Consider the following 12,945-nt stretch of genomic DNA (forward strand, 5'->3'; position numbering starts at 1 on the left):
TCAGCACTGGGCTTCAAGGTCCCTGCCCAGAGCCCTGAGCCTGGGCCTCCGTGTCCTTGAGTCCTAGCTCACGATTCCACATCTGATTTCCGGCCCTTGCTCAGGTGCGCCAGTGGAGGGGGTGCCAAGACGTCCCCGAGCTGCCTGCCCCCAGCCTGGGTGCCTGCCTTTCCCCGGCTGCCTCGCCCCTCCTCTGCCCAGGAGCTCCTCACAGGGGACCTCGGGTTTTGCCAAGAGTGTTTTTCCAACATAAACATGTGCTCGTCCAGCTCAAGGCCTCACTGAAACTGGAGAATGGAAGCACAGAAGGGAAATCCCGTTTCTTAACTTCAAGAACTAAGATGCCTTACTCTGTTTACTAGACATTTTCTAGAACAAAAGTATACCCTTATGGTCCCGAGACTGGGCTGCATTCGTTCTAGTTACTGAGCAGGGTATTCTAGGTATTTGTTTCTTGACTTCTGTTCTCTGTTTGTTAAACCCAAACCAAGAACAGTATGAAATAATAGCCCAGAGCAACTTGGTTCAGAGACTCCTAGCCAGCCCAGGACATGTGTCCCGCACCTCACCGGGGGCTGAGAGGCCTGTGCCGGGAGTCACCTGGCGCGTCGCCAGGACGACAGCTCGTGGTTGGCTCCCCGTCCGCGCCCTTGCTGCCCTTCTGTGTGGACGCCCTGCCGCCGCCTCCAGCCGCTGTCTACTGCCCTTTCCTTCTCGGCTCGGCGAGCCCGCATGCCAGGGCAGAGGCCTCGCAGGCGCTCCTGTGAAGCTGAGTCCCTCCTCCCCGCCCCCTGTCCCTGTGCCTGCTCGGTGTTCGCTCACAGCAGACCCTGTCCATTCCCCTCCTTTTCATCCCTCGTGAACGCAAGTTCCCCGCGGGAAGGGACGGCTGTGAGTGGCGTGTCCATGTCGGCTTGTCGTCTGTGCTCAGTGCAGGAGTGAACGAATGGGCGTGGGTGGTGAGCGGGAGGGCCTGCAGGGAGCCCCGCAGAGCCTGTCCCCCAGGGGTGACAGGGCACTCGTGCCTGCCTTCCTGTGGGGAGCGGGACACCCACACCCTGCCGGTGGAGTAGACGTTGTTGCATCCTCCGTGGGCGGTAACTGGTGATCCCTGGAAACAGTTGCCAGTGCGTGCGCCTTCTGACCAGCTATCCCACTAGGACCGTACCCTGCAGCTGTGTCTACCGGTGAAGGCTGCAGCACACACCAGTTAGTCTTTGCCACGTAAGTGTCCGTCAGCAGGGGCTTTTCAGATGCAGCGCAGCACGTCCGTGTTGTTGAGTCCTCTGCACCATAGGAAGGCACGGAGAGGCCATCTTCGGACGAGTACCGACCGATGCGCGTGGTGTGTGACTGGGTGAGAAAGCAGAGGTGCAGACGGTGCAAAAGAGGAAGCTGGGTCCACATGTACCTGTACTTGCCGTGTCCCCACAGGAAGACCCTGGGAGATGGACAGGAAGCCAGCGACAGTGATTCTGGGGTGGGGAGAGGGGTGTGAGTGAGGCTTTCAGCTGGACACTTTTATATGTGAATTATGACTGTATCACCTATTTAAAAAACAAAAGCTTACGTCGTGGGGTCTATGTATGCAAAGCCTCGTGCTCAGGGCCTGGCCACAGAGCAGATCCTCGGGTCAGAGGTCAGCACTGCTGTCCTGACGTGCCTACCACGCGCCCAGACCCACGGTCCCCGAGACGAAGAGGAGCTTTTCCCTGCCCTTGTGCACAGGCTGGTGGCAGACTGACGGTGCAGAGCACTGGAGAAGCCCTTTCTACGTTGGAGTTGGAGCTGTGGGCCGTTGGTTTGGGTGGTTTGCAGGTGGTGAGGTGTGGCATGTCTGGTGCCCCAGCAGGGCGCGGAGGTGGGCTCTGGTTTCAGTCCCTAAGTTGTATCCGTGTGTGTGCTTACAGCAGGCTCAGTGCACCTTTTAAGCGTGGGATACTCTTGAAACGTGTTTTGGCTCCCCAGTAACATGTATTTAATAACGGTGCCGTGATTCTGTATCTCCATACCTCACAGTTGCAGAGAAATGCCATTTTTATTTGATAGCATTACAATTTTGAGTTCTAATGGAGTCATTTTTGCAGTGTCTTTTTAAGCCAGAAATAAAATTTTCTCCTGACCATAGTGCTAGATATTTTTGTGTTCATCCTTAAATGGAGAGATGTTGGAAAGATTGAGATGAGGTTTGGTTGCAGTGAGATATGAGGTGCAGGAGTTGAGGCCACACACAGCTGGACGGGGGAGAGGTCGCTTCTGCAGCTGCCCCTCGAGGCCCTGGCCGGGAGGTGAGCCGCACGGTCCTGGGATCCTCGGCCCCCAGGCGGGTCACATTCAGAGAGACAGCCTGGCCCACTGGGTACAGCAAGGCCTGGGGGCTTGTGAGGTGCCCCCGGCCTCCTGTGGAAACCCTGGCAGAGCAGCCTGGGCTTGCAGGTTGTTGGCCTTGGTGCAGGTCAGCTGCTGGACCGGTGGGTCCCGGGCAGGAGAGGAAGGGCGCGAGGGTGAGTGTGCGGCTGTGAGATTGCAGTGACAGTGAGGCCGCCTGCTGCTTGGAGCCCTCACCCGGCCCGCAGGCCCCAGCCCCTGGCCCTGCACCTCGTAGGGTCGGGCCTCCCCGCTCCTCCCTAGCTGGGGACAGGTTGACCACCTCTCTTCTGGGGCCTCATTTTCTGTGACTTTCTGTAGAGATGCAGCAGACGCACGGCGCGAAGCCGACTAGGCACGGGGCCCCGTGTCTTGGTGGGCTTCCCGTCCCTGTGGCCCGTGGCCCCCTGAGGCTCGGGTCAGGGAATCCCAACCACACGGGGGAAGTGGGAGCATGTATCGCCTCCCAAGCCTGAGGGCTCCCAGAGCACCAGTTATGGGGGTGGCAGCAGGACTTGCTGGGAGCTTTGGGTCCTGGGAACCCCAGTGGTTTCTGGTGCCATGATTTGGGGGCCGGTGAGCTCCGTGCAAGGTGTGCAAGCAGGGGCACGGACGTGGGGGTCATCCTTCAGGGAGTTTCTGCTTCTGCCTTTTATGCTTTTGGTTTTAAAGGGAAAACTCCCAATCTGTGCCCATTAAAATTGGTCAGTGGGTCAAAAATAAGCGTGGGGTAGAGATTAGGTGTTAATCATCTGTTAATGTTCTTAAACACCGCCTTGTTCCAAAGAAGGTGGGGGGATGGCCTGTAAGAATACACGCAAGACAGGGATGGTGAGTGAGGCAGTCAGTGAGTCAGGGCTGAGGTCAGAGCCCAGGGAGGTGTGCGCTCCTGTCCTGGGTGTTACTGGCTGCACGTGGACCATCCCCTGACCCCCGGGAGTCTGAAGGGGCAGGTGCCGTGGGGACGGGCCACAGGGGCCGTGAGGGCGCAAAACAGCAGAGCAGAGCGCCTGGGGCGGTCCAGCACTCAGCCGTGGGGCCCGCGAGGCTTGCCCAGGGGCCGCATTGCACGGAGGCTGTGCAGGTGCTGGAGTCCCAGACCCCGGGCTCCCGAGTCGGATGTGTGACGCGCCAAGGGCTGCCCCCGCCCTGGTGCGTCCTGAGCCTGGCACAGCGTCGCGCGGGCACAGACTGGGCTCCCAGCAGGGTTTGCTGAATAACTGACACCCTCAGTGCAAGCCAGCGTCCCGACACCTCAGTGCAGTCCTAGAAAGCGATTCCACGAGGGCCCAAATGCCCTTCTCTGCCCTGCCCGCAGGCTGGGGCGTGGAACGCCTGGACGGATGTGTCCATTCTCACCGAGAAGCAGACAAGGTTTCTTGCTGGAAAAGTAGACCTTGAAAACTTCTCCATTGTGATAACTTGTTCTCCTTTGTCTTCACAGAGACTAATAGACAAGTCACGAGTAACCTGTGTCAAATGGGTTCCTGGTTCGGAAAGCCTTTTCCTAGTAGCCCACTCGAGTGGGAACATGTACTTGTATAATGTGGAGCACACTTGTGGCACCACAGCCCCCCACTACCAGCTCCTGAAGCAGGGGGAGAGCTTTGCCGTGCACACTTGCAAGAGCAAATCCACGAGGAACCCTCTCCTCAAATGGACGGTGGGCGAGGGGGCCCTCAACGAGTTTGCTTTCTCCCCAGATGGCAAGTTCTTGGCGTGTGTGAGCCAGGACGGCTTCCTGCGGGTGTTCAACTTTGACTCGGTGGAGCTGCACGGCACCATGAAAAGCTACTTTGGAGGCTTGCTGTGCGTGTGCTGGAGCCCCGACGGCAAGTACATCGTGGCGGGCGGAGAGGACGACCTGGTGACCGTCTGGTCCTTTGGGGACTGCCGCGTGATCGCGCGGGGCCACGGGCACAAGTCCTGGGTCAGCGTGGTGGCCTTTGACCCCTACACCACCAGCGTGGAAGAGAGCGACCCCATGGAGTTCAGTGGCAGTGACGAGGACTTCCAGGACCTTCTTCACTTTGGGAGAGACCGAGCGAACAGCACCCAGTCCCGGCTGTCCAAGCGGAACTCGACTGAGAGCCGGCCCGTCAGCGTCACGTATCGGTTTGGCTCCGTGGGCCAGGACACGCAGCTGTGCCTGTGGGACCTCACGGAAGACATCCTCTTCCCCCACCAGCCCCTCTCGCGCGCGCGGACACACACGAACGTCATGAACGCCACCAGCCCCCCCGCGGGCAGCACCGGGAACAGCGTGCCCACGCCCGGCAGCGACCGCGCCGCCCCCGCTGCCACGGTCCAACAGCCTCCCGCACGCCGCCGTCTCCAGCGCCGGCAGCAAGGGCAGCGTGGCAGACGGCGCCATCGCTGCTGGGGTCAGCAAGTTCGCCACACTCTCGCTGCACGACAGGAAGGACAGGCACCACGAGAAAGACCACAAGCGGAACCACAGCATGGGACACATCTCCAGCAAGAGCAGCGACAGACTGAACCTCGTCACCAAAACCAAAACGGACCCAGCGAAAGCCCTGGGGACGCCCCTGTGCCCTCGCATGGAAGACGTCCCCTTGTTAGAGCCGCTCATCTGTAAAAAGATAGCACATGAAAGACTGACTGTGTTAATTTTTCTTGAAGACTGTATAGTCACTGCTTGTCAGGAGGGATTTATTTGCACATGGGGAAGGCCTGGTAAAGTGGTAAGTTTTAATCCTTAATGCTGCACCAGATCTAGAACTTGAATAGGTAGCGATTTTTTTCTTGCGGGAGGGGTGGGGTGTACAACGAATGTGAACGACACTTCTTATTCTTAATGTAAATCTAAATGCATCAGAGCCATAATTTTGGATACTGCATGCCATATAATTCCAAATCATTTGATAATTTACCTTAGAACGTTTAAAAAATATAATCAAACTAATTGCCAGCCAAGTCAGTCACCCTCCTGCGAGTATAGAGTCCCACGGTTAGCCTTCCTGTATTAGACTATTTCGATTTTAGGAAAATCATGCCAGTGTGGGGAAACAATGACTTTAAAATGCTAAAATTAAAATTTCTGCTTTAACTGGAATATTTTTGCTTAACTACTCAATTAGAATATTGTACACCTGATCAGAGTGTATGTTCAATACAGACGGCCATTAATTGTCATTTATAGTCCAATTTTTTATCTTAATCATAAACTGTTTAGGAATCTATGAAATTTAACTTTAGGAACAAAGTGTTCAGCAGGGTTGATTGATATTATTTTTACATTGTTCTGGCAATCCACAGAAAGAGAAGAGCCTTAATTTTTAAAACCCATTTTAGTCATTTTATGACAATTAAAATTGTTTAATAAACATCTTTTTTCAAAGAAGCAGTTTGTAGCACTTTGATTGAGATTCTGTGCACTGATGAAGTAGCCACATCTCTCAGAGCCTGGACGGTTGCCGTGGACTGCGGGCCAAGGGCGCAGAAGTGCCTCTTGTCACACAGCCAGGGTCTCGCGTGGTGGATGTGACTTGCTTATGTTTTTCCAGCAAGGGGAAGGAGCTTTTCTTTTCTTTCTTTTGTTTTTTTTTGTGGGGGTTTTGGTTGGGTTTTTTTTGTTTGCTTTTTGTTCAGCGAGGCACATGACCACAGGCCCTCGTGAGCCTTCTCAGCTCTGTTTTGTACAGGACCCAGGGTTCAGAGAGCTTCCCGCCTCTCCCCTGTTTGGGTTTCAGGTTCCCACAAGAGGCAGAGGGCAGGTGCAGCGTGTCCGTCTTCTGGATCGTTCTTGGAAGGCACCCCACGTCTGTGGCAGCGGCTCCCCCAGTGCCCCCCTGACTTGGCTGCGCCCACTTCCAGGGGAAGCCACTCTGTTTGGCTTGATTCCTTAGCGTGAGGATGAGCTGTGGGCGCAGTCGCTCTTTGGCTCACTGTGGACGAAGTGGCTCTTGGAGCTGTACGTTCCACATCGAGATGACGATGGTGTTAGTAACTTACTTGGGTCACTTGGTTTGTATTTCGTTGTGTACACCTTTGTGATTAAATACAGAGACCCTGATCGTTCACACTGGTTTGAGTAGTGAATGCGATGCAGCAAAGTGCAGGCTTGGTTTCTCTGTGGGTCGAGACTCTGGTGCAGCAGCAGCTCTGGGCCCCCCGGGTCCCCCCCAGCCCCCACTGCCCTCGGTCAGGGCCGGAGCCCCGCACTGTTTGCCTGGCACTCCCTCACGCCGCGACAGCAGAGGCGGTGTTCTTCCGTGTGAGAACCGCAGTCCATGGGAATGCTAACGTCCTATTTGCCTTTAAGAGATGGCCTTTTGTTCCTAAATGTTAACTGAAGTCAGGTAGCAAAGGCAGCCATCCTTGCGGAGCGTCTCAGGCTTGAGGCTGTCAGATGGAGAGAGGAGCCCACAGCCCGTGTGCAGTTCTGTGTACCTGATATAGTATTAGAAGTTCAGTACCAGAGGCTTCTGTACCTGCATCGCATTAGAAATTCAGTGTCGGATGCTTCTGAGGCATTGAGTATGCAGTTTCAAAATTCAGGACTTGATACTGGGCCCAAGTGAAGAGTGGCTGACGCAGGTAAGTGGCCTTGAGAGGGTGGGGGTGGGGAGAGTGCGCCCTGCGGGACTGTTGGTTCTGAGCGCTTTGCGGGTGGGCCGTGTTGTTCTGGGGCGCTTTCTGCCTCCTCCCGCCTGGCAGACACTAACTCACTCAGGGCTGGCCTGTGGATGGGAGCGGGGTAGTGAGCAAGAGGAGGATGTTGTCGGTTCCTTAAAAAACAAGCTATGAAACGTGCTGCCGGAAGCCTGTGTCCATCTCCTCCACCCCAAACTTAAAAAACGTCGTCCCTGCACGGTTTGGGGTTTGGGACTTGGTCATAGACTTGCTCTTGCGGTGTCTGCGGGTTAGTGTGCCCTTGATGTCTTGTCTGTACCCTGTCCGGGGCCCTGGCTGGGTGTTGGGAGCTGGGGAGAGGCTGGAAGGCCCGGGCTGGCTCTGGACGGGGCAGGGCCCCCCGAGGCCTGCCCTGCGCCTGGACGGCCGGCAGAGCCCTGCTGCTGTCAGGAGGACGGTGCGGGGGGCTCTCCGAGACCAGGACGAAAGTTGCTGGCGCTTCAGGAGAGGCCGGGGGCACGCAGCGCCTCCCCACCGCCCCTGGGTTTGTTTTCAGGGTCCCGGCTTCTGTGGCCTGGGGTCAGGAGGGGTTGCTTCGACTTTGAGGGGTTCCAGTTGCAGGTGTATAAGGAGCAGTGGCCTGCTGAGGGGGTTCTAGGGAGTGGCCTTTGCAACTTTTCTCCCCAAACTTTGAGCTTCCTCACTGAAACTCGTCCGTTTTTCAGCTGGAACATTATCCTGAGCAAAAATACCTTTTCTAACCTCACCTCTGGAATAAAACAGCTTTAGACAGAATCTGTGATGGCTCAGTCAGCAAGATTTTCCATCATGCATTGAGATGCGTTGATGAAAAAGCACAGAAATAAAGCGCTCAGGGCGGCCCATAAGCCAAGACCCCCAAGTGTGTGTGGGGGGTCTTCTCTGCCTGCCCTGCTCGGGCTCCTCTTTTCAACCTTCTAGGAAACCCAGGAGCTAGGGTCGCATTGTGGCTTGGGTGATTCTGGCTTCTGAATCCCCGGGCCGCCCCAGCCCCGGCCCTTCTCTGTGTTTCTCCTCTCCGGGAGGACTGGAAAAGAAAGCCTTGGGAAAACCTTGCCTTCTTTTAAAAACAAATGTGTAAGAGGGAGTAGGCAGACTCTTTAAAAATAATCAGGAGCTTTGGGTTCTGAATTGACTTGCATCGTGGTGAAGAATATTAAATTTCATCTCTGTGCCAGACCTTCTGGCACTTTGGAAGGGTTCTCCTATGAGCCCTTGGGACTGAGGGTCAACCTTGATGGAAGAACACTGAGGAGTAGAAGTACGGGAACGAGGCACCACGGTGACAGTCCCAGGCTCCCAGAAGCAGGGAGGAACAGGGTGCCAGGAAGCCGCCTCAGTTCCTCAGGCGTGCGTGCATCCTCAGTGTTCTGGCCCCTCCGGGCCTGCAGCCATTTCTCCCCGTCCCTCCACCTCCTGTGGGAAGAAGCTGTCGAGTATTGCATTTGCACTGGAGTTGGTGAAGCTGTTTTATCCATGTCTGCACCGGTGGACGAGATTCTCGTCACCTCCTGTCAGAGGGAGGCCTTTGATTTCTTGGTGCGGAAGCTCAAAGGGTAAGGGGACACCAAGGGGCCGGTGGGGGCTCCGGGGAAGAAGTCCTGTGAACACCCAAAGGCCATGAGGGTGGATCCAAGTGTCTGAGGAGGAACTGGCGGGAGAGGCCGACTGGATTTCCCAGGAAGGATGCACATGGGGTCCCATCCTGTGCGGAGGGCCCAGCCCAGGGGGCCCCTGGATAGATCTGTGGGGGGCCCAGCCACTGGGCCCTGGATGGATCATGGTGGGCCCCTGGATAGATCACGGAGGGGCCCGGCTGCTGGGCCCTGGATAGATGGAGGGCCCCTGGATAGATCTTGGGGGGGGTCCGGCTGCTGGACCCTGGATAGGCTGGCCCCTGTACCTGGGGCCTGGAGGGAGGGGACCCGGTTGGCCCCCCTGGGGCCTGAGGTGGTCCTGCTGTCCTGCTGTGTCGGGGTGTCCATTCCAGGGCTTTCCTTCCGCCACATTCGCATGTAGGGCTCACGAGTGACCGGAGAGGTCTACCTCGTGGCCCACAGGCAGGGTGCTGTCGGCCAGGCCCTCTCCTCGCCCAGCGCGTGCACCGGTCATGCTAGGCTGCTTGGGACTGTCCCCTGTTTGGGTCGTCAGGGGGCTCAGCCCCACGCCCCAGTGCTGGCCAGTGAGGAGGACAGTGAAGGGGGCGGGGGGTCCGGGGCTCACCTCCAGAGGCACTGGTACCAGCTATTCCCACTGAAGCTCAGAGCCAAGTTCACGGGTTCCCTCCAGAGAGGGAAGTGGTCCCCGCTGGTACTGAGTTTTGTTCATTGCTGCATCTGTCACATGGATTTTGTGTCACAGTTAATGTCGCTGTCTCTCAACTTAAATATGTAAAAGAAAGGTTTTCTGCATCTTTGGTTTCTGGTTACCTAAGCTTATTAAAGGTCACTGTGTTAGGTAACGCTGTTTAACATTGTATGAATATTTTACCTTTAACAACAAAAAAACACGCCTATGTATTTCCTTTTTTTTTTTACATTTTTATCTGATTTCTTGAAAACTTGAATAAATTTCATAAAGAGCCTTCCTAACAAAATGTTGGTAAATTAACTGTTGCAGTAATTAATGAAGCTTTAATATCAGCATTGTTACTTTGTAATTTTAAGAAAGTCATGCTTTTGTTTCATCGCCCTGCTTTTCAGCTGTCCCTTGTCACTGTCACAGCTAGAGACTTAACGCCGTTCTTGATATTCTGAAGAACTCTGGGATTGTCCTGTGTATAGTGACATTAAATAAACGTGTGAATGAACTGTAAATATAGATAATTTTTAAGTCATTTTCACATCTAAACTTAAAAAAATCTCAGTGAACCAAAAAATGAAAAGCTTTTAAATGCTGTAACATTAAGGGCTCTGTTCATGTTTAGAGAACAAATAGCCCCAGGAATTTCTACCTCTTATTACTGGATTCTGAGTTTTTCCTGATTCGAAGCTTACTAAATGGAATGTTTGTTCTGACCATCAGAGGTATTCATTGTTTCCTGTGACCTTCCTCTCGGCCGAGCCCCCTTTGCCGCGAGCTGGTGGCCCGTCTGTGCGGACGCTGGGAGGCCGCCGGCTGGAGTCCAGGTGGCCGCAGGCATGCTTCTGCAGCGGCCCTGCCCCGGTGGACTTGTTGGCTTCCTCCTCCAAGTCTCAAACTGTTTGCAGGGGCTCTGTCAGTGCTGTTGGGGCCCCGAGGCCCCTGGTGCAGAGGGAGCGCCGTGAGCGGGCGGGGAGGAGGGGCTGGCCCCTCACCCTGCGCCCTGGTACCACTGGTACCTCCGTCTCTGGAAGCTTCTCAGCAAGAATTCTGGGCCTGGACCTGCATGTCCCACCCGGGGCTCGCCCTCGTCGGGCCCTGGGAATCCCCACTCAGCTGGTGATCCCTGCTGTCTCCGTCCGGGCCTGGCGGGGCGGGCAAAGCCTCTGGCCACTCCCTCCTGGCCGCCTCTCCTCAGGGTCTCCAGAACCCGCCCGATGGTGCGGCCTCCTGAGAGTGGGGCCCTCGCCCGCCTTTGACTCGGAGCTGCTGGGCGGGAGAGACGTCAGGTTCTCCGCCCTCAGAGTGACCCGCTCCTGCAGAAGCCAGACGCCGTCTCCTCGGCCCTGGAGTAGGTTTTAGGCCCTGAATTCTAGTAGATTCATGGAAGTTTAAAAAGACACAGGTGCAACATTTTGATCTTTTAAAAACCACTAGTTTTTACCTTGAAAAAATAAGTTCCAATGCCTGTTGAAACAGGCGATTTTGGACCAGATTCTGGACCAGCGGGCCTCTTCAAGGCGCTCAGCCCCACCGCGTCTGGTGTCGGCAGCCTCTGCAGCCATCAGGTGCAGGTGTGACTCCACTCGTGCTTGGATGCTCCTGAAGACGCGGAGGTCCGCAGACCAGAGCGGGTTTCAGAGCCACAGCGGGTCAGCGGGCCGGAGCCTGCAGGCCGCGGGAGGGCCTCCCTTCCCCAGCACAGCTCTCACCAGAGCCTATAACTGGATATTCCCTCAGAATATTCCCCTTTCCCCAGATGTCTGTAAACAGCATGGTCATTTTCTCTGGGTGACTTTTCCCAGGTTGAGTGGCCTTTTTGGAGGAAGCGCGTCATCATCCGTGTGACCTGTCAGCGGGCAGGTCAGGGCTGCCCAAGGGGAGTTGCCCCCTGAAGCCAAGGTCGCAGGCCTTGGTGAGCGCTGTGTCTGGGGCAGGGCGGATCCAGGTGCCAGGGAACGGCCCGGAGGAGGCACCGGCTGAGTGAGCCCCTCACTGCCCCGCACCCATGTCCTAAATCTAGCTCGTTGAGTGCAGGACCCAAGCCTCACGTGCAGCCGCTCTGTCCAGCTTTTCTTTGGTTCTCTTATGCAACCGTCTGGGCAGCAGGAGTAGTGGGAACCTTGTGGCTGAATTAGGAAAACGTATCCATAGCTCGAAGCAGCCCCGGGGGGAAGGCAGCCAGGTGCTAGCTCGCATCGCTTTTGTACCATCTCTGAAAGGGCCTCACTTTACGGAGATTCACCACAAGTCTCCGGGGCCGGTGGGGCAGTTCAGGGGAGCTCCCGGCAGGCTGCCTCGGACCAGAGCCCCAGGGGTCAGCCTTCCAGGGCAGGTGCAGGCCCGCCCCGCAGGTGAGGCTGACCTGGCACCGGAGCTCCGCCCGTGCCCCTTTCCTTTGGGGCTCAGGAGGCTGTTGGTCTGTCTGCAGCAGGACCCGTCCTGGGGCCGGTGTGCACGTCACAGTCTGGGCGGGGAGAGCGACTCGGAGAGTTGACTGACCAAGCCTGGACCAGTGCCACCAGCCCGTCCGCCAACCACCCCCTCGAGGGCCTGAGGGGCAAGTCCAAGGTAGCTGGGGGTGGAGGGGAGCCCTGCTGGGACCCGGGGAGGCTTCAGGACGAGGGCTGGCTCTGACCTGGGCCTCCAAGACCCTCACGCTCCCTTCTTGCTCTCAGGGCCTCCAATCTCAGTAGCGCCCCAAAGATGTGTTCCGTGGTTGTAAATCGTTTTTTAGTTGAAATGTTACTACTTCTATATATTCTTATGAAACAAGGTTTAATTCTATCAGTTTAGTATAATCAAACCCAGACTAAGAGCTGGGGTATTCTGATCAATTCTCATACGAAATCACTAGCAGGAATAAAGCGGCAACTCTGGTGAGACCAGATCGGCCTCCTGAATGTTAGACTCAAGAGTTGCCGCTGCTCCTGTAGCCGGCTTCCTTCCTGGGGGCTGGTAGGATGGCTCGTGGATTCCAGGCTGGAGAGAGCTGGTGCTTCGGGGTGTTCGTAAAGCCCTTCCTTGCCAGCTGTCCAGTGTCCAGGGCACAGACGGGCATCTACCTGGCTGTCTGGACAGCTGGACACCAGCAGGGTCTCTGAGGCCAGATGCTCTGTCCTGAGAAAATCCTCAGGGAGGAGGCAGGCAGGACAGGCCACCCTCACGAGTGGCCCGCAGCGGCAGGGGAGCGGGCCATCCGCACCGTGCTCTCGGTTCACACATCCAGCCAGCCTCCCCTAGGGCGTGGTCTGGAGTCTCTGACGGAGGCCTGCCAGCGTGTTTTCCCTTTTTCTCCCTGCCGCCCAGTAACTAGCTTCTAGGCTGAAGCACAGGCTTACAGAAATAAGGTGACTTTCCACATCTTCTTTGGAATAGTGTTCACAGATCTGGAAATTTGTAGCTTCAGTGTTGCAATGTGTAACCTTAAGATTATTAATAAATGAATGCCAGACTGTGACGTGCATCCCAGTGAGTGTGAGGAAATGTGAGTGCTGGTTGTTGCATGAGGCTCAGCCCTCTCGGGTTCGTCTTGAGCTCGGGGGCCTCCTGACCCCCACCAGAGGGGCGCCGCCATCACCACCCTCAGAGAGCAAACAACTTTTAAGAAATGCCACTAGGCTCTGTTCCTGGGGAACGCCG

The 12,945-nt window shown here is 56.1% G+C and overlaps 1 protein-coding gene across 1 annotated transcript in view; it reads left to right on the top strand.

Moving 5' to 3' along the window:
- Positions 1–12,945, top strand: part of WDR20 (WD repeat domain 20) — a 65,532-nt gene that overhangs the window by 50,611 nt on the left and 1,976 nt on the right. Inside the window, 2 exon segments of the mRNA XM_005903926.2 lie at positions 3,812–4,648; positions 4,650–5,072. Coding sequence (XP_005903988.2) covers positions 3,812–4,648; positions 4,650–5,072 — 1,260 coding nt within the window.

This window comes from Bos mutus, chromosome 21 (genome assembly GCF_027580195.1).
Source record: "Bos mutus isolate GX-2022 chromosome 21, NWIPB_WYAK_1.1, whole genome shotgun sequence".
Classification (NCBI taxonomy): domain Eukaryota; kingdom Metazoa; phylum Chordata; class Mammalia; order Artiodactyla; family Bovidae; genus Bos; species Bos mutus.